Source organism: Brachyhypopomus gauderio, chromosome 18 (genome assembly GCF_052324685.1).
Source record: "Brachyhypopomus gauderio isolate BG-103 chromosome 18, BGAUD_0.2, whole genome shotgun sequence".
NCBI classification, from domain to species: Eukaryota; Metazoa; Chordata; class Actinopteri; order Gymnotiformes; family Hypopomidae; genus Brachyhypopomus; species Brachyhypopomus gauderio.
The window spans coordinates 20,919,308-20,946,342 of NC_135228.1; the positions used below are offsets into that span (position 1 = coordinate 20,919,308).

Genomic DNA, 27,035 nt, shown 5'->3' on the forward strand with positions numbered 1-27,035 from the left:
CAGAAGCCATTCAAGGGGATTTCATTAAAGACCAAGGATCTTAACGCACCAGGCTATTGTAAGCTCTTCACACACACACACACACACACACACACACACACACACACACACACACACACACTCTTTTTATATGCGCTGAGGTGGGACGGGAGGCAGATGCCTTTAATTCCACAGTCTGTTGGTGGGAACAACACAAGCTGGCCCAGGTCTGTGGAGATTAAGCCGCTCACTCATCATCATATTACAACTTTACTGTTGGTTGTTGGATCTGGGACCGGGACCTTCAGGGAGCAGGTCAGGACACGAGCCTCTCCAGTCTTCTCAAACCAAGGTTTATCGGTTTCAAAGTGACTGTGATACGGCGGAGCTGCGGCACGCAAGGACCCGCTAGATGAGAAGAGTGCTGGGAATTCATCTCCCAGACGTGCGGGAGGCGGAGAACCAGGAACCAGGAACAAGGAACAAGAAGTGGAATAAAAAGAAGAAGATGAACAAAGATGGTGCCCGTCACATCTCATCAGTCAGAGAGAAGCACGACTACGTCAGCCGTGAGACAGAGGAGGGAGGGAGTGAGTGTGTGTGTGTGTGTGTGTGTGGTGGGTGGGGGGAGATTGAGAGTAGGTAAAAAGAAAATGAGAGAAACAGGGATGATGAGCTAGTCACCCAAGATTTTGCAAGTAATAACATTAATAATTATAACAGATTTCCTGGAGGCCTTGAGTAATGTGAGGAGGGGAGAGGAGGAGAGAAGAGAGGAGAAGAGAAGAGTAGGAGAGAAGAGAGAAGAGGAGAGAAGACAGGATAAGAGAGGAGGAGAGGAGAGAGGAAGAGAGAAGAAAAGAGGAGAGAGGATAAGAGAGGAGGAGAGGAAGAGAAGAGAGGAGAGAAGAGAGGAGGAGAGAAGAGAAGAGGGGAGGAGAGAAGAGAGGAGATAGAAGAGAGGATAAGAGAGGAGGATAGAAGAGATGATAAGAGAGGAGGAGAGAAGAGAAGAGGGGAGGAGAGAAGAGAGGAGGATAGAAGAGAGGATAAGAGAGGAGGATAGAAGAGTGGAGGAGAGAAGAGATGATAAGAGAGGAGGAGAGAAGGGAGGAGGAGAGAAGAGAGGCCAATACTCAGCAGGAATAATGTCGAGCTCATAACAAAAAGAACCTGAATGTCATGGAGGTGTTAGAACCTCCACAGAGAACCAGACCCAGTGAGGGATGAAGAACACAGCCACGCTCCAGGACCAGTGCACAATGCTCTCCGTCTCGTGGGGCTCTTTAAAAGGTCACCGCACCGCACGTAGCCGGGTCAGACGGAGAAGAAGTGCCTACACTGCTCGGCTGACTGGGCTTTAAAGTGGAAAGATGGGCAGATGGCTGAAAGGCTAACAAAAGGAGAGAGAGAGAGAGAGAGAGAGAGAGAGAGAGAGAGAGAGAGAGAGAGAGAGAGAGAGAGAGAGAGAGAGAGAGAGAGAGAGATGAGAGAGAGAGAGAGAGAGAGAGAGAGAGAGAGAGAGAGGGCATGTGTACAGGAGCAATGAGGGAGAAACATTAGAGGTCAAGAGCGAGAACAAATATCAACACTGACAGACCAGCCAGTCGAGCACCGAGACACAGAGACGTTGGCGCGGCCGAGTTCTAAGGAAGGGGAACTGTGTGAACGTTCGCTGATCAACACCGACAGGAGGCCCGGTGAGACGGGCACAGCTAGAAGAAGCGGGGAGCTCCAATTCTGAAATGATAATGAACCCAAGCTGCGCCAAGACGAACGCTGCTGATCCGGAGGACGTCAAAGTAGACAGGAGGTGAGCGCAAACGCGAAAGAGCCCACAGGAACACGAGGGCTACAAAACACACACCATGGATCCATCACAGCCGGTCTGAACAGGTCCGCCGGGCCAGCCCCAAACGGACCGGGGGAGAAAACGTTCAGCCACGGCTCCATGCCCCACATCTTTCGGGCCCAAGGACGGGACACGGTGCGGAGCTCCGGGGGAAAGTCCCGCCAATCTGCAGTCGGAGAGAAGCGTCCCGATATGCATTTGTGACGGGCAATTGGCGGGCTTTTGCCACAGGACCCTTGTAGGGCCCAAACGCAGCAGTCACCGTAGCCCCGGGGCATCGCGGTCTCGGGCACTTTCCTCATCACGCGCCCGAGCTTTCTTGTCATTTATTCATTTCAGGCGAACAGCAAGATGGCCGAATAAATAATTAAGCAAGATTTATCAATCATCAGTGCTGGAATGGACTAATTCCAATAATAGATGCTCTCAAGCTTCTGACGCTCGCTGTGGGCTAAAAGACGCCGCATCACATCGATCGCAACAAACAACGTCTCTCTTGCTGCTTTACATGCAAAAATTCTGACGCCCCTACATTGTTTTGTTTTTTAAGGGAAGGCGATGCCGTAGACTCGAGTGAGCCAAACAGAGCAACATCTGTGTGTGTGTGTGAGTGGCCTGAAGGAGCGAGCGATGTTCTCGTGGTGAGAAGCAGAGTGCCCCACACCCGTTTCTCCGCCTACACACACACACACCACACACCCACCTCTGGTTCCACTTCCTCTACTCACGTACAGCTCAAAATAAAAGATATTTAGAAAGTTCAAGTTACTTAGAAAACTAGAAATTGTTCTTCTTTGCATACGGCAAAAGAACAAAGAATGTATGCGAGTCTGGACACAACAGCCACATTATTAGTGCGGAAAAAAAAAACCCTCACGGCTTAATTAGAATGACCTGACATGTTAACATTTAGAGTGTGCAGTCTGTCGACTGCAGTGTATCATTTGCACTGCCTTTCCTCCAACCCTATCAGTGGTCAGTCTGTGAACCCAAGACTGCTGTTAGCTGGGGGTTTCTGGCAGTTACTCTTAACCCAGCAGGGACATTCAGTGGTTTTAAAAGCCCAACATCATATCTGAACATTGTTGAAAGGCTCTGTTGAAAATGGTCTGTCAAATAAATAGCATCCATCTAAAAGTGATCCCATGGCCCAAAAATGATCAATGATGAATTGGCAAGTGTGCGCTTAGAAAAGACCGGTGAATGCACACAGGAGCATAATGGAAATTCATTAAGAACAATTACGGTAATTATAATTTGGATTCTCTGCAACTCACGTTCATGGCAATAGGCCCTGTGAGAACCACTGGTATAAAAATATGCAATATATTGTTATAATGTAAATTGGTCTAACATAGCTTTCGTTTCCCAATCCTTGGATTCAAGAGTCCTTGAATGCCACGAGACGTTATGGTGTATTAATTTACTGATCTCTTAGATGCCGTTTTATGACCAACTGATGTCCTTTCAGTCCTTTTCAGGGGCTTCAACTTCTGCACCATTTATGGCCAAATATAAAAAAGAACAGAACAAATTAATAAACTGCTGAACTGCAAATAGCACGGTCATTTGAGCCGAACCTCACAACAGCTTGAGAAATGAGACATAAATACTAACAAACAAACAAGCGACAAAAAATATGCTGGATTAGGCAGAATGGGGTAAAACCTCTGAGGGAAACAGAAAACACAGCTTTTAAAATCTGAAAACTACAGACCTCTCGAGAGGAAACCATGAGGAAGGGGAAAAGATCTACTACACTGCGCCTCCTTCATAGGCTGGACAAGATAACAACTTTCAGACTCCGACTTGCCCTTAAGATCTTGAATCAAAATGACGTAGGGGCAACGTGCAAAACACGTGCCCCCCCCAAGCAGACACAGACACTATCGCAGCTTGGGGGCTGATTCTTAAACTCTGAGATAGTAAAAGGCAACGTGCAAAACAGGAATCAGTGGCCGTAAATGGTGAGGGGTCCTACCGAAATATTAACTACAGCAGTACAGCCCCCAGTAAACCTCCCAGGTGGGCATATTCAGGTGGCAGGATCCTCCGGTTCTGTCGTTTCCGAGACGGTGGGCACTCGGTCCCTACGGAGGGTCATTAGGGCCCACGTCCACATCCTCACCGTTTCCAGGACGACTGCTTGGTTAATGCTCTTCCACAGTCAAATTAGACATCTGGCCATTAAAAGCGCGTTCTCCGGGGCACGCCCAGACTTCCTGTGGTCACCGATTGGCCAGAGCTATGCAGCGGGTTCAGGACTTCATTTCCCCCTATAACCTGGCGGTCTGTGCCCATTTGTAGGAAATTCCCCTCGTAGCCCCATTATTACGTGTGAGAATGACGGGATCATTTACACACTAGATAAACTCCAGGAACTGTAGATGTAATAATCAGGTCTCCGTGGTTAGAAAGAGCGAGCAATTAGAATGATGAAAAAATACTGAACAGCAAACATACGTATTTTATAACATGCAAGTGATATGACTGAGCTAGACAGGTTGGTTTATACTCCTGTTAACGGTGGCACAGACCATGAAATTAGCCACTCTGAAAGCGGGAATATTAACGGATGCATGCAGATACACGATACTGAAATGAAACAACGAAAAGCCTTTTGAAATTGTATAAGTTACTGTCATGGTGTAAGAGAACTTACGTAACACGTTCCCCACTGTGCAAAGAAAAATTCAAATATATTTAAATGTGGAATATAACATCACTGTCATTTAAGGTCCCAAAAGCTGAGCTGCTGTGTGTGAGAGTGAGAGTTCAGAGGAGAGAGAGAGTTCAGAAGAGAGAGAGAGAGAGAGAGAGAGAGAGAGAGAGAGAGAGGGAGGAGGAAAAGAGCAAGTAAGTGAAAACACCTGAAAAATTGGGTGTCAAGCTCTTAAGAGTGTTCATGCATGAAGAGAGAGGAGAGACACGTGGACAGAGGAGAGACACGTGGACAGAGGAGAGACGCGTGGACAGGAGAGAGACGCTGTGGACAGGAGAGAGACGCGTGGACAGGAGAGAGAGACGCGTGGACAGGAGAGAGACGCGTGGACAGGAGAGAGACGCGTGGACAGGAGAGAGAGACGCGTGGGACAGGAGAGAGACACGTGGACAGGAGAGAGACACGTGGACAGGAGAGAGACACGTCCCTCACGAAGAGAACTCAAAGCAAACCTAAGAGAAAGCATGAAATACCTGGAGAATTAGACAGCCAAAAACATCACCTCGGTGTTGACACAGTGCTTAATCGAGCCTGATGCCTAATTAAAGTTTTGAGACATAGAAAATGAATTAGAAAATTGCACAGATTAGACCTCAAAGCCCCTGGACAGGTGAGGAAATTACCCAGAGTGGTGGGGCTGGATGGGATAATGCACCCCTGCCTCGGAAAGAGAAATTACAGGGAGAGGCAACAAATCAAAAGCAGACATGTCTGTCGCCGCTCCGCTGAAGAGAATGGTCCATTTCTTCCAATTTTCCCTCTAATACTCCACAATTTTCCTTCCTCTCCCCTTTACTCTTCATTTCCTTCTCTTCACTTCTGTAAATCCTAATTTCATCAGCCTCATTTTTTTCACTCCTGCTTGCTTCCCCTCCCTCTCTCTCTCTCTCTCTCTCTCTCTCTCTCTCTCTTCCTCTCTCTCTCTCTCTCTCTCCCTCTCTCTCTCTCTCTCTCTCTCTCTCTCTCTCTCTCTCTCTCTCTCTCTCTCTCCGAGTGTTTGCAAAAACAACAAAAACTAAATATCTGCATGTTTCACAGATGTCAAAAAAAGCTTTTGATAAATTCACCGGTCTTGAGAGTGAAAGGCTGTCTGTGGTATAAAGAAGGTCTAAGGAGCAGCCTTGAGTCACTCCACACTCCTGGGAAAAAGGAAGGTTTTTTTTTTGTGTCAAACTTTATTCATTATTTGTATCAATAAATTGGCCTCCCTTTTATAGAGCTCTGAATCACCTGGGCTCACTCTTCATGACTCAGAAACCAAAGTTCTGCTCAGTTCAGTTCTACCCAGAGCCAAAAACGACAGCACACTGTACCTGCTCACCATGACTGATATGAAACGCAGACGCGTGCTGACAAAGTACTGACTCAGACTCAAAGTACTGACTCAGTACAACCTTGCCACGCCACCGCCTGACAAGACTTGTGGTCTGGAGAGCAGAAACTGTGCCCGCCATGCAACAATAAAACTTTGACTGAATATAACATTTTCAGCCAAATACACTAAATGTACAAAATTTTGAGATGATACCACTACAGCTTTCTCTGTTCATCTAATATTGACAAACTGTCGAGTGTGTTGGGTGAAAAGAAAGGGATCTGTGTTTTAGTCAGACGTACAATCTACCTGCTACATCATGAGGGACAGCAGGTAGCCCACACCAGGTAGCCCACCTAAACACAAGACACACATTTCTTTATTTATTAGTCGTGTGTGTGTGTGTGTGTGAGAGAGAGAGAGAGAGAGAGAGAGAGGATGGCGAGAGAGAGAGGGCGAGAGAGAGAGAGAGAGAGAGATGGCGAGAGAGAGAGAGAGAGAGAGAGAGAGAGAGATGGCGAGAGAGAGAGAGAGAGAGAGAGAGAGATGGCGAGAGAGAGTGTGTGTGTTCCGGTTTCCATTTAAAATCCATCCTGCTTAATCTGCCTTTAGGCTGTGATATAAAAGAATGGTGTGCAGGTGAGCAAGCAGAGTGCTCCACATTATACACACACACACACACACACACACACACACACACACACACACACACACACACGACTAATAAATAAAGAGATGTGTGTCTTGTGTTTAGGTGGGCTGTCCCTCATGATGTAGCAGGTAGAGTGCACACAAACACACTGGCACACCCATACTCACTCGCACATCCACACACACCTTCTCTCACTCATTATGACAATGTACACGCCATAATCACAATTACCACACCGCACCGATCAACACTGCGCTGATAAACACTGCCCCGATAAACACCGAGCCCATAAACACCGAGCCCATAAACACCGAGCCCATAAACACCGAGCCCATAAACACCGCCATCACTGACCCGCAAAGTTCCAAAGTTGATTTACTTCTAATCATAAATGATTGCATTTTCTTTTTCAATTTGGCGAACATTTCTGACTCTAATAGATGAAAATCAATCAGGACCTAAGAGGGGCCACATTAGTGTAAAGTCAAACGCAGAATCCATGAGAGATCAATCCTACACGGCATCTTCAGAACCAGGCAGACAGAACAATCATGCCTACAAGGGACAGGTTTGTTTGTTCTCAAAACAACCAAGCAACAAGATCCCATGGCGTCTTCCTTTCCAAATTGTTCATTTGTTTACTGTAAATGCTATTAACTCTGGTTATTTGCAAAGAATATAAATGAGGCTCTAAGCGCACTTAAAGCAGCTAGTTTTATGAATCTCTCCTCATCTGTCTCACTTAACCCTTAATAAAAGGTTTTATAATCTAGTGCCACACATTTTAAGTTCATCTTAAGTCTCCATCCATTAAGAATGACTGGGCAACTGCAGCTCACTAATGAAGAGGGACTGGCCAGTGGACACACCGTAATGGATTTATAATGTCACAATCGTCATTGCGGGCAAAATGCCTCTCTCAAGATCGTCGAACTCAAAAGTCAGGAGGGCGGAGCGTGTGGGAGGGGCCTGTGGGCCTCTCCGCTCGTTAGATGATGGCGTCCAGAACGCAGCAGTGAGCTTTCATTAGGCTCCATTTCAAATTCCCCTTTTAGGGAGGTGGGAGAGATTATTTTCAATATCAAATAAATAAATATATAACATTGGCTGTGTTTCTTTTCATAAATAATTCAACTGCGCCAGTGCGACTCAAAGAGCTGAAGCTTGCTGATGGAATGGAGCCATGATGTCGCTCAAACGCCATGTTTCCATACGGAGTTTAGACCAACAAATCTTCCCACACACTGACAAGGACATGCTAACATAAACACTCAAAGCACTGGAGACTAATTTGTTAGAAGACCATGATGCATGCCTCTCCTGGAGACACACGACTGATAAAGGGCTGACGGAAACCAGCCCGTCAATGGTGCTGCACCAGGTACGTATGAATATTGCTAGCGAGTCCAACACAGAACACAAATAGATGCAAATGCTGTACGTCTGACAGCTAGTTTAGCTACAGGTGTCAGTGTGGGGCTGCCGGTGTATCAAACAGCATCTCTGCTCCTGATGAACACCACATGCACATAAACCGAAGATTTCTGCCACACGAGCGTCTTCACAAAGGCAAGGGACACGGGGATACCCATCACATCTAGACCCGCCCACACCCAGACCCGCCCACACCCAGACCCGCCCACACCCAGACCCGCCCACACCCAGACCCACCACATCAAGACCCACCACATGCAGACCCACCACATCCAGCCTGTAGAATGGGCGTAGGCATGTGACATGGGGCACAGGGAAGGAGATGGCTGCCTTAGAGTAGATAAATCTACGTATAACCAAGTAGCAGTTTACTCCTGCGTGAGGGTATTCAAAATGGAAGAAACCTGAACAGTACATTTTGACTAGCTTACCAAACCTTGGAGCATAACAAGCAGCTAGTTGTGGCCATCCATGGTTCAGGCAAAACAGCACGATTCACATTTAATAAAGACACACTTTACCCGTTTTCACAATTTCAGCATAGTTCCCTGACCTCTGAACTCCATGGACATAGTTCCCTGTGTCCTACACGGTCACGTCCTCTAGTGTGAGGAAAAGGAGAGTCATTTTGTATGCTGATGACCACTGTTCCTGAGTGTCCGGGCGTGTGAAGTCACGGTGAACAACCCCAAAACACCTGGATAATCTCCCTCTCCACCATCTTAGAAAACCATCACACAATGGTGGACCCACCACAGGTCACCAACCAGTAGAAGGTTCAATAAATCATAGACGTGTGGAGCAGTACGGAAGATTCATTTAGACATTAGAAATTATAAGATGTTATAATAGATGCATCTTCATTGTGGAATTTACATAGTGATAGCAACAAGGTTCAGAATTACATCCGTTTCTTTTGGAGGCAGAACCTGGATTAGTGACATATTTATTTTATCCCAGTGAGTCAGAGTGTAATGCAGCGCTGTATCACACACTGAATGTTGTACAGCTGCTACAGCTCGGTGCGGTTGCATTACCAGTGAACTTGGAGCCGGGTTCAATAGATTCGTTAAATTTGCCCAGAAATAGTGGGTCAGAATATAGACCACCGCTTCCTGGCAGGCTCACCATGAGTGTGAAAAGACTTGAATGTAACACGTTTTTCTAGCACCTTCATGTTTTGCACAGTGAACGTGATGTTAATCCCTCGCACTGATATTTTACAGCCCCAGACACACACAACTCATCCATGTCACAATCGGTTTCGCTAAATAAAGACAGCAGGCTAGTGCGGCGAGCGCAATTATACACTAAATGTATAAATATGTATATTTGAATAAATGAATGTGCGTGCGCGTTGTGCTGGTCGATCTGTACAGAAAAACACTACGTGTAGTATAAAATGTTAATTGGTGGACTTGTTATGCATTTAGCTGTCAAGATTTTTTTTGCGTTTACGAGACTACATTTGCGAGACTGCAAAACAACTTTAACGTTACAAAACGTTATAATAAAGTCGATTATACTGCATCGTGCTGTGCATTTTAATATATCCTTCAATATGACCCAACCGTATACGCGGAGCGTAACTGGATGTGACATGCAGGGGCCGTTAGTGATCAGTATTCCTCTCTAGAGCCGCAGACATCACGATGGAGACAGCAGGCCTGCATTGTTGTTAGCGCCACACGCTACGATGGGAGATAGGAAAAGCCATTTTGTCGCCTGTCCCCAGAAAAGCCCTGCAATTCTGTCCCGTCACACGGCAGGCGCAGAAAGCCAGGCTGAGTGGGCAGCCTTTGTCATGTCTGTGTGAGGAGCTCTTAACGGAGAGGGAGCGAGGAGGACAGCGGAGGCAGTAGGGAGTGAGTAAAGGGGACAGAGATTATGAAAGGGACGTTACCTCTGTCGGGTTCACGCCTTCTTTCTGCATGAAGTAGTGCTTTTTGAATTCATAGTAAGTGTTGTACTGGTGCCAGGACTGAAGGAAGTCAAACCTTGGTGGGGGCACACCACACACACACACACACACACACACACACACACACACACACACACACACACACACACACACACACACACACACACACACACACACACACACACACACACAGTTACGACTCTGACCATCTCTGTGACAGGAGTGTGGTTGCTTTATGGATGGAGGAGGGGTTACGGGGTGGACCGTGCTTCTCACCGTGGGTCGTTCTTTGCACGCACGCTGCTCTCAAACTTGAGGCCGTTTCTGGCCACGTACTCGGCCAGCTTGTCGATCACAGGCTGAATGTCCGGAGGAGGCGGGATGATGGCGGCCGGGGCAGCAGGGGCAGCTGGGGCAACAGGCTGAACAACGCTAACCTGAGAACCATAGGAGCTAAAGAGAGGGGAGGAGAGAGGGGTCGAGAGGGAAGAGAAGAGAGGGAAGAGAGAGGGGAGAGGGAATAGAGGGGAAAACCAAGAGGGAGAGAGACAGACAGGAGTGATGGAAGCGAGAAGAGAGACAGAAGAGAGGGAGAGAGATGGTGGGGGGGGGGTATTAGTGACCCTTAGTGGAAGAGTGTTGGATGAAGTGCTAGAGGTCGTCAGGTACATACCTGGTGGTGGGTAGACTGGCAGGGGCAGAGTGAGCTACCGGTACAGGCACAGGGGGCGGGGCAGCAGCAGGGGCTGATGGGGCCGTAGGCATGAGCTCAGGGGGAGGAGTCGTGCCCGGTGGGGGCGGGGCTCCAGACGCAGAGTGGGCGGGCATCATGGCACCAGGAAGTGAGCTGTAGTACGCGCTGGCATCAATCCCAGGTGGAGGAGGGGCCAGGCAGTAGGTTCCATCAGGGAGCATACAATACCCATAATACATTGTAGCCACATTAGCTGTGAAAACAGGCAAACGGGCAGAATGAATTAGACATCCGACAACCCGAGGCACATGAAATCACATCAATACAAATGCGTATTTATGCTTGGCCAGATCTTCATTTAGGGAGCGTGTATGCTGGTATTGAACGTGACAGTTGTGCTGAGTGAGAGGGAGTATAGTCGAGGGGGTAAGAGAACATATTCATTCAGGACTGAACTTTCCACACTAAGTGGATTCTTCAGCCTCAAAGCAGAGGGAAATAATGCTGATAGAAGTTAAAAATTTTAATGACCTACGCCTAGTTCACTATCCTAATAATTCAATTTGTCGAGAGAGCAAAATGAAAGCAAAAGTGTGTGCGAAAATATACTTTCACACATTTTATTACTATTCCCTGTAAAGAGGAAGTATTTCAGGAGAGTTGGCAAGGTATTGATTAAAACCTACATAATCAAATATAGTCCAATGTAATGGTCTATTAAGGGCAACACAGTGACCCTCACACTACTCATAATCTACTCATATTACACTAGACCAGTTCTGCAGACCTAAATAGACATACTTGTTTCTGCCTCAAGTCACTGTAAGAACACTAGAGGTTTCTGCCAATAATCAGGTAAGACGTAGTGTTCTTGACCTACAAACGTCTTCACCTGAATGAGCACGGACTCCAACCTAAACTCCAACAGCTCCAACTTAAAAGGGCACAGAAGTGTTCAGCAGAGACAAACACGGAGTAACCGAGAGAAACGGGTGCAAGAAGGAAGAGCAGAGAGACAGAGGAAGAAAGACAGTCGAGTCAAACTAAATAAGAGCCATAATGGCTGACGAGGTAACAAAGCCCAGCAGGAGTCTGCAGGAAGCCGGACGGAGAGCCCTGCCCGACCCGACCCGCTTCACAGCACCCAGAACCACCAGAGCCGGCGGGGCAGAGCGGGGGAGCGGATGAAGGCGTTCGCCTGTGGGACGGGCAGGACGTGGGGCGACGAGAGGAACGTGTGATGCAGCGTGGACCTGCATGTCTATTGGTCGAAACTCAATTCACCCTGAAGTAAGAGAGGCTGAAGCCGGCAACGAGGAACAGAGACACCATGTATCACCACACACACACACACACACACACACACACACACACACACACACACACACACACACACACACTTCAGTATCCCACAGCAATAACAGAGTTGGAAAGGAAATCTATGAAGCAAACCTGCAGTGTGCCAATGGAGATGTGCTAGAAAGACGTGATGCATACGCAGCGAAGTTCTGATTCTCTTTGTGGCAGAACAGTGATGAGTAAAGAGGTGTGTGTGTGTGTGTGTGTGTGTGTGTGTGTGTGTGTGTGTGTGTGTGTGTGTGTGTACAGTGTGAGGTAAGTGCTGGCCCAACTGTGTTTGGGTTCTGCGCAACACAATAATGGGGAATGTTTGTCAAAAGACACAACAACCGTCCAGGGTCCAGTGAATGGAAGATTACTGCATGTTCCTGCTACAGATGAGCAGGAGATTGTACACCCCGTGACTCCCAGGTCACGAAACTCGGCTGCGTCTGCTGAAATCCTCTCAACTGCATGACTGATTCTTCCTCTTCAGGGCTGGAGAAAACGAACCCAAGTCAGTTTTCCTTACTGCCACATCCTTCATTTCTCAATCCATTTAGGGAGGTTTTCTTGGCATGGAGGCCCCATTACAGTGGCTCTTATCACCAGGTCCCCTCAGTCTAATGGAGGAGGCTCGTGACGGAGATACCACGGACGGCTTCCGAGGATCACGCTAAACACCGTCATCAACACGTAAGGACACACACTGCAAGGGCATTTACGCCATCAGTTACGGAACAAGTCTTGAACAACTGAGGAACAAATGTGTGACCACAGCAGAAAATAGCACCTAGGATAAGAGAGAGAAGACCAGGTATGTAGTACGGAAAAAAAACCTTTGGATCAGAACCTCTTGCTGCTATTTTTGATACCATGTGCTTGTTTGGCAGTTTTTGTTTACAAATAATCTCCACGTTCATTTTGAAGTTCTTTCCAATCAACCTTCTAACAGAAACTTCCCATTCGTTTTGTTTTTATGAACACGGTATTGTATTGGCTCCATGAGAACAATACGAGATGTCAAGCGTGCTGCACCCCGCCTGACGGGTTTGGCACTGAGGGCGGTCTCGCTCTTATTTCTCCCCGTAAAATATGCAGATACTGTATTTTGTAATGATGACGGCTACAAATTACATTCACAACGCACCAGCGTTTGAGACAGCCGTGTGAACTGGGAAGCAGTTTTTGTTTTCCCAGCTCACCGCACAAGCAGCGTGCATTTAAAGTAGTTGGTGAACTGGACCTGCTGAATTCAAAACAAGTGACGACCTCACGAGCAATCAGGACAGAATCAAACTGCCCAGAGTGGCAGTGAGGGCATCTGAGCAGGGGGCGGGGCTAATGCTGCCACTCAGGAAGTCCTGATGTGCAAGGCTGCCCTCGGTCAGCTCACTGCAGCTCAGCTCTCCACTCCTAGTTTCACATCAAAAGCAGATATAACAGAATCTCGTCAGTGGGAGGACAGGAGCGTTCGACTCTGGATGGGACTCTGCATTCGCACACCACTGAACACACCGTGTGTGTGTGTGTGTGTGTGTGTGTGTGTGTGTGTGTGTGTGTGTGTGTGTGTGTGTGTGTGTGTGGGTGCATACAGACAGGTAGCTACATTTCTTCAAGATTAGTTCCTGAACTATACTTCCAATTCCTTTTGTTTGCTTGTGTTTGAGTGCTTTCCTCAACAGCCCAGGGAGGCGTGAGCACGTTTTTAAAGTGTCTGTATCGTGCAGGTCTCCCTGTAGAGACGGAGACATGACACAGTGAAGCCAGACACCGCATAAGTCAATGACTTCCACCAGATAAAAGAGGAGGGAAGACAAACAGAAGACATCCCATAATGTTGTGGTGCGCAGTCCAAACAACAAATCTCTTCGGTTAGTCCGTCCAATCGCCTTACAGCAGAGGCGGAGAGTCTGAGGAACACAGGCTAGGATCTGGAGGGTGATCCTGCTTCCAGTGATTAATACAGGGTGGGGGGTACACACTTAAGAGGCCCCGCCCCCGGAAGACAAGAGTGGAGGTTCAGTGGAGTGGCGAACCTAGCTCACCTTTTATACCAGCGCAAAAGCTCGTCGGAGCCCAACAGAGCCATGTGAACCGTCCAGCGCGACTCGGCGCTGACGACTGCGGTGGACTCGCACGGGGTCACCAGAGAAAAGAGCCACAGCAACCGAAAAGCAACAGAATCCACTGCAGCTCAGGCAACTTTGTTCCAGAGTTTATCTGGGACAGCAGGCCTCAGAGTAAAAATGGCCCACTATAACCAATTCAGCAGAGATCCCAGTTCAGAAAAGGGCCTATTCTGTAGACACTTCATTTATCATATTTTATATATATATATATATATATATATATATATATATATATATAAAATATATATATAAATTTAAAAAAAAAAAAAAAAAAAGAAAGAGAGAGAGAGAGAGATGTACCACACATATGTACGTACATATACCCTGATTCTCTTATTTTATCATCACCAGTTTTTGTATATGAAATGTCAGGTTTTATGTTCATCAATTCCATTTAGTTGTTTTGAAGGAAGTGTGTCACTTGCCTGCAGACTACATGAAAGATGGAATCAGAGCATGTGCAGAAGTGAATGAAACACGGGTGCATTGGTAAATTCAATTGCTCAAGCAATCAATTAAGCAGACCAATCAAATGAGACATCCTTGGGAAAGGATTTGAGCCACACTGATTAAAAGAGAGAGGAAACCAACCATACCACTGTGGTACCAAGGGGTAAAACCCACAGATCAACAACGCAGAGAGCATGGGAGATATCCAAGATCAGGAAGGTGGTCTACAAGACCATCTCCAAAAGATTCCAGCTCTATCCATTCACTGTAAGACAAATCATCTACAAATGGAGGACACTCAGCATCACCACAACTCTGCCCAGAAGTGGACGGCCATCAAAACTTGCACCAAGAAGAACCAGAAAAATAATAATTCAAGTAGAGGCCAAACCCATCACACCTCACCTCCAGAGAGCTGCAGACCCCTGTGGCAGCATCTGGGATAAATGCACATGTGCAACACATCTACAGACACGGCGTTCATGGGAGAGTTGCTAGACGGAAGCCTCTGCTCTCAAGAAAGAACAAAGTTCCTCGGTGAAACTTTGCCAGAGCACAAACCAGAGGCTTTCTGGAAGTCCATTCTTTGGACAGATGAGTCCAAAATTGAATTATTGGGCCACAATCACAGACACCATGTTTGGAGAAAAGTAAATACTACATATAAAGAGAAGAACCTCCTCCCAACACTGAAGCATGGTGGTGGAAATGTGAAGGTCTCGGTTTGCTTTTCTGCCTCCAGACCTGGACGACTCCATTATCCAGGGAACCATCAATTCCCCGGGCCATCAACAAATTCTTGACAAGAACCTCCTGCCATTAGTCAGACAGTTGAAGCTGGGATGGAAATAGATTATGCAACAAGTCAACGACCCAAAGCATTCCAGCAAAACGACCAAAGAACGACTTAAGAGAAAGATTTGCATTCTGGATTGGCCCAGTCAAGGTCCGGACCTCAATCCCATAGAAATGCTGTCCCAAGATCTGATGTGGGCGGTACATGCCAGATGTTTCTCCAACCACTCAACTGGTGGAACTGTGCAAGGAGGAGGGGGCAAAAATCCCAAAAAGCAGATGTGAGACACTCGTTTGTGGTTACAGAAGACGTCTGATTGAAGTAATGGCTGCAAAAGGAAGAGTTCACACACTTGCAGTTGGCAGATTTTTATATTTTGGAGAGAGAAATTACTTTTAATGAATAAATAATGAAAATATATATTTTTTTCTGTGTGTTCCTTACTTGGAATATCTGATTCACAAATCAAGATTTGGATGTTCATTTCATAAGATTATTTATATATAATTTTTAAGAAACAATGACCATGTTTGCGTGGGCACACACACAGTTCTGGATGGCTAAACAATACATAAGTTGCATTCATAATGAACAAGTCAGTTGAAAGAGAGAAAGCCTCCCAGGTTTGGAAGCAAGTTGCGTGTGCAGTGTTAAATGACAAAGACTGCACATTTCAGCAGAGACCTGCTGACCACGGAGGCCGTGGTTGGGCGGAGGTGGTGGAGGCGTGACTACGTAAAGTCGGATCTTCGGCGCACGCGCCGGAATGTGGCAGAACGCGATGAAGCCAGGGGCAGCATGACCCGGCTCTTGCCCCTCCTGGGGGCAAATCCCAAAACGTAGAGGATGACGGAGCGTCTGTCGAATGCTGACCACTAGAATGTGAATCAACGCCCCCCTCCTCACTCCACTGTATGAGGATACACTGAACTCTAAAAGCAGGGCAGACTTAACAAATAAATGTCATATTTGTATATGGATGCTAGCATGTCTCTCAGCACTCACCGACGTTAATATTAGTGGCTGTGGGAAGATCACAGCTAGGTTCGCTGCTTTGAAACCATATGCTGAAAGGGTGACTTTGCTGGGCATGGCAACCTACCCTCAAGCCTTCCCACATGAAGCCGCTAGAATTAATAGAGAAGAATCCATCATCCCAGACTATAGTACGTACCCTAGTAGAACACTCGTTCCTGAGTTCCCACTGCAAAAGCAATAATAAAAACCAGAGAAGGAAAAAAAATCACTCAGAAATGGGAGAACTATATGTTCCATGATTTCATGGACCTTCTAGTGTTGAAGACCATATCTGAGAGACTTGATTCATGTAATCAGGCCTAAAATCTCATGAAGATTGAGAAAACTGTTAGCCTAAAAGCTTGACTGAGTTAGCAACAGAAACTAAGGAGGGTGTTTGCCATCTGTCAAGACTTACATAAATGGCATGTGTATCATTTGAAATTGTGAATTTCCCAGTAACGCAACAAGTTTACAGACACGATTAATCACCAAGTAGGACAGGACAGACGTTTCTCTGATGCACATAGTTATTAGTCAAGGGCTCTGGGTCTACACTGAAATTAAAGAATATTCTGGAATATTAAAAAGCAAAGTCAGGAGGTGGTTAGGCTGAAAGTCATGAGTGAGGGAAGTGGAGATCTCCACACCACCACACACACCGGTCACCACACAAACACCGGTCACCACCACACACACCGGTCTTCATTTAACAAACTGCTTCTCCAGAGTTTGAAGTATCTACCTTCCCCGGGAGCATCGTTCTTACTGAGCAGGTTCTTCAAGGACATCCTCAAGGCACACGATCCGTCAATCGTCTACTGCCGTCTTAAAGGTCTGGTGCTACAGTGACCACACTCTACCAGCCCAGCGGAGGGCCCCCAAGAGTCCCGTAACACGCGGGACTACCCGAAGTCCTTTAACAAGGCCCTCGTCCCGCCCTGCGGGATCACTATTCGGGTTCTTGCCCTCACCGTCAGATGCGTACGCCTCTGAGGAAACAGCTCCCACCGCCGGTGCCACGGTCTCTTCCTCCGGCTTGGCTGCCATGGCTACGGCCCCGTGCCTCTCTTGCTGGGCTTTGCGGACCAGGGCAGCCAGAGGGTGGTCCGGGTCCATGACCTGAAGGGGCTGGAGGCAGAGAGACAGGTTAGGAATGATGTCCCCGTTCTCCCCCAAGGTTACGAATCACCCAAGAGACGTTATAATTATTTCAACTTCTGTGGACATGAAAAAAATATATATACAAAGGGCATATATACGGAGGGCACCTATTACAATGCCCATCTAATCAGTTTTACATGGGGCAAATTATTCAACACACACTACAATACAACTTTAATAGCTAGAAAAACCTCAGCAAAAGTTTGGTACAAAAAGCTTGGGTTGAGTAAAAATATACAGTAATGTACAGGTTACTAGCCCAGTCCTGCAGGGTCTCCGGTCCACATTTCTCTTCTAGTTCAGCTCTTAATAAATGTGAGACAGGTTATCAGGCTTCAACAGCTTGATTACGTGGCCCAGCTCTGCCGGGAGCCGAACCACAACAAATGATGGGGACGGCCGCAGGGTCTCCTGGCCTCCGCACCAGGGGCTCGGGCCAGTAACAATGGAAAGAACCCCCCACTGATGACAGCTACTGGAAAGTGTCATTTACTTTGACCACTGCATTCTCAAAACCACAAAATGTTCTGACAGGCTCTCGACAGTATGAAAGTTGAGAAGGAAACTATAAAGTTGTGGTAAAAAGTCTCAACTAGGAAAATAAAATATGGCAACATAGGGATTTAATAGGCTTTCCAGTATTCATTTGTTTTGCCCCACTCGATACAAATGAAACACTGGCGCACGGATGAAAACCATACAGAACATTAGATCAAGAAACAGAGCATTAAAATCGATTTATTCTCATCTATACTAATAAAAAAAAAATATTCTAACATGCTCCGATGTCAAGACATTTTGATAGCAGGCCGAACTATTGCAGGGAATGTAAAACAGACACGTTCTGTTCATTTTAAAGTGTGTTGCTTTTGAATACCGAAGCCATGTGAGACAAGCCATTAGAAAAACAATGGGAGAGATGCAACATGCTGAAGTCTCAAATATTTTTTTGAGCACAAGCAGAGGAAACGCACACTTAACTAAAGATGTACGCTGGTGCATATATAAGCTAGGATGTGTACGACGCTTAGCTCATACCTTCATGAGCTCCTCTAGACGAGAGCTCTTCTTAGGTGCAAACAGACTGGGATGAAGATAGCTGCCGTCCCCATTATCATCAAAATCGCTGTCGCTATCATCTGAATTTCCTGATTTGGATTCTGTGGAGAGGAGTTTAGATCTAAAAGCACTATTCAAGACATTTGTTGCTGTGAAATAACGTGTTGAGAGATCACTAGTGTGGATGGTGTGTAAGCAGGGGGCATCGTGGCCGGAGTCGTGCCTGTGGCCTGGTCTTGCTTGCTGTCGGAGGCGGTGTACCGACCCTCCTTCATGGCCCGGAGGATGTGCTTGTAGTAGGGGTTAAGATAATGGTCGAAGCGTAGGAAGTCAAACTGGGAGTTTCCAGCCTGTTTGGCCTTCAGCACTATCTCAAACTGGGCTCCCTGCTTGCACACAAAATTGGCCGTACGCTCGATGATGGCGTGGGTCTTTATGGTCGCGGGCTAAAAGAGACGAACAAAAACAAAAAAGAAAAAAGAACAAAGATGAGTGAAGATGAGACGTGACTCTGGTTTTACAAAGACTGCGGCACAGATTTGGTCGAATTAGCATATGAGAAGCTTATATTCGGAAGAGATTTTCGCCCACATTAGTTGTCCGATACACAGACGGGAAATCAAAGTTTCGTGTGGAAGGACAGAAGATGTATTAATTGTTCCTGCTATTCAGACACCCACAGAACATGATGCATGACAGACTGTTGATGAATAAATGAAGGAAGTAAAAAAAAACATCCCATGAAGATGTCTCCTGTTTTTTTTTTTACAAAAGGCCTTCTTTAGAAACAACCCATAAAACCAGTTATGAGACAAACTTTGCATTTTTAGTCAAAACTCATGGACATGCTAGAAGATCTAGAAGGATTTATCAAATAAACTGAACTTGGGGGACAGGAGGAATTTTTGCTTTGAAAAACCGAAAGGTTAAGAGAATCAAATGGCTGGCACAAACTGCTACGCTGCTAAAATGATCCAAACGCCCCGATTCTTCATGGAGTGATGAAGCAGAAACAGAATCCTCCCATTCCTGGCGGTTGTTGTGCATGAAGGCACTGACGCCATGGCAACATGGCGAGGGTAACGAGACCGGATGCAGATTAATAATTCAGCAGACACGTTCAAAGCGCCTTGCCAGCTTAAAACTAATTGGGTGTATCGAGATGAGATAGAAGGCTTCAGTGCTGTGCCAATCAAAGTCCCGGCACACGAGAGCTTGATATATATTAAAAAAAAAAAATACAACAACAGCTAAAGTTGGAAGCAACTACCATCGCATTTCTATGGGATCAACACTTACACCTGGAATACAGTGGGAGTTTTCAGGACATCTGGATTGAGAAACGTGTTATGGGAGCAGCGATCCCCACACAGAGGTCATGAGCATACGGTCAATGATCTTTAGAGCTCACATCCAAACGCCCAGTGTGGAGTGTGCTAGCATGCTAGGGTGTTAACTGCTAAAGGTTGAAACGGGGCCGCAGCTCCATGGGTCCACAGGGGAACGCAGAAACCCAGGACCACTGGAGCCTTCAGGCTTTTCACGCAACACACCTGGCTTAGAACCGCTGCTTCACCTCCGGTTGTTTTTCTGGGTTGATTTTTTATTTTATTTTCAAGTATTTTCAATGTTTTAGAAGAACAAAGGTTAAGTCAGGACTCCTGAACTACCTCTCCTGTAGATAAACACTCACACACTGTTTGTTTTTGTGAGAGAAAATGTAAAATTCACAGAAAAACACTTAAACCTACAGCTGTACCATTACCACACAGCATGGTAGAAATTGTAATAAAAGCTTGCATTGCCAACTGGTGCACTCCTGAAGTGAAAAAATCAAGACAAACCAATAAACTATTATTCACAATATATATGCAGGAAGGAACACTATGATGCATTTAATAATAATAATAATAATAATAATACACACGATGCTACACCTGCTCCATTTGCCCAGTTTAGAAGTTCAGCAATACTTTCATGAATGCTTTCAGTAATAATTTCTTTGACTGTGCCCTATAATCTTACTTACTCTGAATTTATTCAGTTAATTTATTTTGATATGGCTACAGTGTACCAAACTGCCACTCACACTGGCTGTACAAACTCACCCCACTCAAAGCGCCTTCTAAAATAACCTGTTAGGACATGATGCTTAGTGTCTGGGCTTCACAACCAATTTTACAGTTAGAAATTCATGGACAGCCAGCAACCCTCCTGATGCAAAATGTGAACAAATCTCAAGCTCTCCAGAAACCAAAAGGCCAATTTATTTACTTTACATTTATATACTGCCAACTCATCTACAGTCCCACCGAACCAGATTAAAGTTGTTCAAGACAAACTTCTGCACAAAACGATGTGCCTTAAGAACATATTCTTCTCCAGCCTTTCAACATGCCTTGACTGTAATTTATATTCATCCCACCCCTGTGACCAAGTTGTAATACGGATCTCCGATTTACTTACAGTCACACAAAATAAAATCAAACTTGGGTAGGAAATAAATTGCAAATACACAACACGGAGCACGCCATATAACAACTGCTTAGATTAATTTTTAAAGCAGAGATGTTGGACAGATCAAAGGTAATATTCAGGTTGTGCAAGTCTTCTATGACTCGTATGTGGATCATACCAGTTCCACATCAGGGGGGATGATCAGGCCGGGGGGTGCGACAAAAGGCTCTTCACCGTCTTCCTCCTGAGGCTCAGGGTCTGACGGAGAGAAAGACAGAGAGAGAGAGAGAGAGAGAGAAACCAAGAGAGATAAAAGGAGTGAGTGAGAGTGTATGCACTAAAAACAAGTTGCTGAGACACCACTATAAACCGTCAGACTTTACTTGGACTGCATGACCTGAGGCACTTCACCTCCACCACCATCTCTCTCCATCATTTGGGGACAGCAGGTCACATCTGCTTTGTGTGCTGTAGCCCCCCCCCCCCCCCCCCCCCCCCCCCAATATCTCTCCGCTTGAAATAACAGGTGGACAGGTCCGCTGGAAATGAAAATGTTATGCACCGTTCGCCGTGGGGAAGCCGTAGACGATGCGCATGTCTGACACATTAGTTCCAAACACACTCGCTTTTCACCTAGTGCCTCTAATCCTTCAGCAGCTTGTTAAGGACTAATGGAGCCGTTTGTGCTGATTAAATCAGAGAATTACAAAGCGCCAGAGGTGTGTCCTGCTGCGTATTCCCCAAGCGCCGCACTACGTGCACCACACGGTTTCGGTTGCTTATCAAGACAAGTCGCCTCTTCTCCCGACATGAGAGACCAAGAAAAGTGTGTTCACACCGAGACCGCTGCAGGAACACAGGTGACATTAGCTGACCCGCCAGAGCCAGAGCCATCTGTTATGAGATACGCGCGTGTGGGCCGATGTTCACTCCTGCTAGAACCTTTATCAATTATTTACAACCGCAGTACGGTAGATAAACCGAAGAACTTCGCCTACGGTCATCCATGGACACCCAAGAAGCACCAGGACTGGAGATATTTGTTCGGTTATTTGTAGATGAACAGACCCTTACAGAAAGCTACTCCCATCATAAAAAATGAACTACAAAGTGTTGCACAGAAAGCGTTTCCCCGTTTAACCTGTTCCATGCATCAAAAATGTAAATTCAGGGCCTGAAATGGAGACAGTGATTGCGAGATGCAGGAAGCCATATTGCAGGTGTTTGGTAAAACCCAAATGAGAACCAATGGGGGACAGGTGTTTATGAATAATCATGAATATGTGCAGGGATTTCTATTTTTCTCTGTCTCCAATTACCATCAATGTGTGTGTAATCTCTGCTCAGGGGAGGGGCTGGCGGACGAGAGCACGGAGGCAGAATACCCAGGCTTCTGTATTTATTCAGTCAGCAGATGCAGGCCAAGCACTGGTCTGTGCGGTCTGGTTCTCGTCAACCCCACTGCTGGGCACATCTGTGGTCTCAGAGACAGGTGTGGCCACATCACAACGCTCACTGTTGTGGGACCCCAGCACAAACGGTCAGTTGTTATTCGGGACTGTAAATCGTTGTATAACTTGTGAGCTCCTGTGGCTATTGCTGGGGAAATAGCTGACTGTGGGTTCTTTTGATTGGTCGGTAGGGGCAAACTCTGTTCTTGGTCAAGAGAAGTGAATTCGGGGGGGGTAACATTCAGATAGTATTTTCTATGCTGCATTTCTGATGCTTACAATGATTTGTGCGGTCATTAAAATAGTTAACCAATCGCAATGCATCGCTGACTGGTTTGTACTATGCTAATTAATCCTATATTTCATTCAACTCGCACGAAGCTCTGTTTTTCAGATGTTACATCATGTAAATGCTTAATTACTCGCTGAATTAAGAGTGAGTACCGTGAACATCTGTTGTGCATGTTTACTAGATTAGATTAGCTGTACTTCTGACAAACCAGTTTCAACATTAAGGATCTTTATAAAGCTGATTACATAAATCCTACATTTCAAACACGGGGCAGGCATTCTTACCCAAAGTGACTTACAACTTCACGCATGTTACAGAGGCAGTTGAATGTAGTGTTAGGAGCCTTGGCCAAGGACTCTTATTAGAACAGCACAGAGTGTTTTCCCAATGGGGTTCAACCCCAGTCCCCCAGAGGAGAGGACGTGTTGTTACACAATACAAACCAATTTATTCTCATTACCTACCGAGTTACACAGTAAGACTTGCACTTTCCAACTTGTTTGTTCATTAAGTGTCTGGAGTCAGAGTTTAAGACTCATTATGAGTCAGACTCATTACTAAAATCCCCTACACAAACCCAAACTTTTAGCCGTTCAGTGGCAGAGACAAACGACACTTTACTTCGCTTTAAGGGAGGCAAAGTCATGACTACGTCCTGAAGTGACCGTGTTTTCAAAGGCTAGAGCTTAAACTACAGGGTTCTTTTCCCCCACATGTCCATTTTCGCTTGTCCTGAAGATGACTTTAAAGAGTGCCGTCATGTGTCCTCACCATGGTCTTTGCTACCATCCTCTTCCTCGGTGGGCTGGGAGGGGTCGTAGTAGTCCGCACTGTAACGGAAGGCCACTGCATTGTAGGTGCCTTCGTCAGCCAAGGCCTCACTCAGCCTCTTGTATTCCTCTTCTGCATGTCAAAGTTATTAAAAAAAAAAAAACAATGAATATATATATATGAATGAACCTGAAATATGCACCGAAATGTCATTAACAAATTTAATGTTTCTCACAAACTAATAAAATGTGTTTTTTTCCATATTTAACTATAAAGTGTTATATTATAAAGTGTTATAATGGACCTCATATAGTCAAACGGGCATAAAAATAGCAGAAAGCAACAAAGGAGCTTTAAATGTTTGATTTTACAGAGAACTTTATTATCTGGGGCCATCATTATCACCATAATCATCGTCATCATCTTAAACATTAATGTTACTCCTCCTATTGTTAAGCACTTAACCCCGCAGCAGTTAGATAAGCCCTTCAAAACGCAGATATATTAAGGAGTGAAAGACGTTAAGTGTTTACCCTGCCGAGCCTCCTCCTCCAGCAGGTCGGTGTGTAAGGCCAGGTATCTCTCCTCGTCACACAGAGCCTCTATCCTCACCTCCTCCTCAGACAGCTGGTAGCTCTGGTTCCATGAGCCTGCATCATACTCCGAAAGATCATGTAAATGACCACGGCCATCGTACCTGCAAAACGAATAAGTGGGATTAGACAGGAAAATACCTGTGGGACACAGAGAGAGAATACTCACCGCACCGAGGAACCCTGAAGATAAAGAGACTATTTTTTCTTTTTTTTTTTTCCTTTTTGGTAACACATCTATTTCTCTTACAAGCTTCTTTTTGGACATGGGAGTGCATGAACTGCACTGGGAGGCAAAAGAAACTCAATCACCACACTCCCGGTGTACAGCGCAACAGACGCTCATTCTCTTTCTATAAATTACTACCTACATCCGTAACATTCTTCACTAAGCCTTTAAAAACTTGAAACAGCACTGTGTCAGGGGAAGAAAAAAAAAAAACAGAAACAAAAGAACAACTTGCCTCTTACCTTACATGGTTCAACAACAACAGGCTGTACCCATGTCAGACAACCGAGACTCTGAGACCACTCACTTCATCATTTCTACTTTTACTGTAAAATGGTACATCCACACAAGCCCGAGCACATAAATACCTATCCGCAAGAACCCATACGGACGATTTTTTCCTGCGTTCGCTCCTCTATTCCACTTCTCAGTTCCAGTTTCTTCAGGCGAAAGAGAGAAGTGGTGGTGGAGATGGCAGTTGGGGCCTGGCAGGACCCCTTAGCCTTAATCGCTGAGGAAATAAGGTCCGGGTTACGTGATAAGAGAGACACACACATACACATTGGAGACAGGAAACACATCCATGCATATTAAGGTGGCTCACTGTAACCATCAAGACCCCAGCTTTGCAACTCCCATATGGAATTTTAGCAACGGTCAGTTTTTATTTACTTATTTAGCTTGTCAATAAGACTTGACGCTGAACTGAAAAAGTGGAAAAAAAGGAAGAATAAAATCTGCACATAGACCCAGTTGGCCACTTGGCAAAGCTGCACAGCCTGTAAGAGAATCATGTTAGATTACAGAGCAAGAGGACAGACAGGGAACTTTTGGAAAACCTTAAAAAAACAATTTTGTAAGAACCACCTTAATTCACAGACATGGTAACATGGTTGCATTTATAACAAAGAATTTGCTGTGGCTTGCAATAAAAAGACACCATCACTGATGAACTTTGTCATTCAAAAGCAAGTTTTAGGTCTGGAGTTGTGTGTGGCAATCACCAAAGCAAATTCCACGTGTCAAGATGCACAGGCCTCCCTCTTCAGAAAAGGGTTTCGGGACTAAGAAATTGGAAACCTGTAGTTAATATATCATAAAATCTTTTAGTACAATACTGAACTGTTGCCACTAAGCTAGTGTGAAATCAGCCCGACCCTTGGAGTAAGGACTTTGCATCATGATGTTCTTAAAAAACAAAAACAAACCCCAAAACTTTTTTTAATGCAATTGCCAGTTAGTATCCCGCATCTTCGACGTATGACACAAAAGCCAAGCAAAGTTATCTCAACTTTATTCGCCAGGATGAACTTTTATTCTGTAATCTCTCACACATGCCCACCAGCGCCTGCCAGCTGCAAGACAAAAATAAAATCCCAAGAGTCTCCGGAAGACATTAAGTTGGTTAAACCATCATCATTATTCCCTTTAGGTTTGTTCAACCGACCTATCAATCATGATGTTCTTGTCCCCCATCCAGGGGATGAGGTGGTGGCCCTGCTCGTGGTGGAGGGCCCTCTCCTCGTCCCCAAACACCTTGCAGGCGTAGCCGAACACCAGCAGCTCGGCCTCTTTACCCTCGCCCTCCGCCTTGGCCGCCCCGCCGTCCTTCTTACTCGCCCCTCTGCGGTACATTGCGAGTCGGAGCGAAGACGAGGGTCTGTCGGTGCAGGTTCGTCGATATACGACGCTAAAACCGCTGTCGTGTGTTTAATAAACGGGGTTTAAACGACGGCGAGCTCGGTTGAATTACATTCGGGCGATTTTCAAAACACTTCCAAAACCAACATGGCGGCTTGAGTATACCGGGTTGCGGGGCGTGAGTCGCAGATTCGTTACGATCTGGTTTTATGCAATAAACCTCTAAAATAGTCAATATATATATAGAAACATGTGACTGTGCTTATGTGCGCAGATTGATTATCGATGTTAATAGTTCATTTGTCTGCCCTATTACAAGAACTGGAAATTATTCGCACTCAGTCGAAACGAAAGTGCTAATAACAACGTGTAGACATACATTTGGTGATACCATATTGCCATTCGAGGGGGTCATAATTATCCATTGATGTTCACGATTATACCCCTGATTTACATGTCATGTAAGTTACACTAAAGTCATTTAATAATAATAATAGTTGTTATATGACGAGTTTAACGTCAAAAACACATAACCTAGTTACGCAACCTAGCTCAATAGACTCGTGAAAAACAAAAAAAAGACTCGCTCAGGGTTTACTCTAGTTTTAAGGCAGCTAGTCCAACCCATCAGCTAATTCACTGATGAATTTCTGATACAAATGATAAAGTGTGTGCTTGACTAGCCAGTATGTAAAATCCAGAAGACAGCCAAGAACACACACAGACACATACACACGTAGTCTTCTCAAGTTTAGGTTTTGTATGGCATTCAATAAATGAACATAGCAGCTCATTACAAATGAGCTGCTGTCTTACTTGGAGAACTTTTTATAAGTAAGGGAACCAGCCCAATAAATCTGATGGTATTATTTGGAACCTCAGGAATAAGGGATACAAGGCGTTTGATGATTACATAGGCATACACAAGTGAATCACACTTTGTGTGTGTGTGTGTGTGTGTGTGTCTGTGTGTCTGTGTGTGATTATGAAGTACAATTGTCAGCATTTATTTTTAATAATAGATATATTTATTTATTCTGTCTGTATGGAGACTTTCTTTATTGTTTTTGCTACAG

General features: G+C 45.6%; 1 protein-coding gene across 1 annotated transcript in view; it reads right to left on the minus strand.

Annotated features, from left to right (window-relative positions):
• Positions 1 to 26,114, minus strand: part of sfswap (splicing factor SWAP) — a 44,205-nt gene extending 18,091 nt beyond the window's left edge. Inside the window, exons 1-11 of the mRNA XM_076979570.1 lie at positions 25,766 to 26,114; positions 24,030 to 24,193; positions 23,497 to 23,628; positions 21,161 to 21,240; positions 18,749 to 18,971; positions 18,505 to 18,626; positions 17,277 to 17,433; positions 10,549 to 10,822; positions 10,152 to 10,328; positions 9,853 to 9,951; positions 8,134 to 8,231 (exon numbers count right to left, since the gene is read on the minus strand). Coding sequence (XP_076835685.1) covers positions 8,134 to 8,231; positions 9,853 to 9,951; positions 10,152 to 10,328; positions 10,549 to 10,822; positions 17,277 to 17,433; positions 18,505 to 18,626; positions 18,749 to 18,971; positions 21,161 to 21,240; positions 23,497 to 23,628; positions 24,030 to 24,193; positions 25,766 to 25,953 — 1,714 coding nt within the window. The 5' untranslated portion in view covers positions 25,954 to 26,114. The remainder of the gene's footprint in view (positions 1 to 8,133; positions 8,232 to 9,852; positions 9,952 to 10,151; positions 10,329 to 10,548; positions 10,823 to 17,276; positions 17,434 to 18,504; positions 18,627 to 18,748; positions 18,972 to 21,160; positions 21,241 to 23,496; positions 23,629 to 24,029; positions 24,194 to 25,765) is intronic.
• Between the last annotated feature and the right edge of the window lie 921 nt (positions 26,115 to 27,035).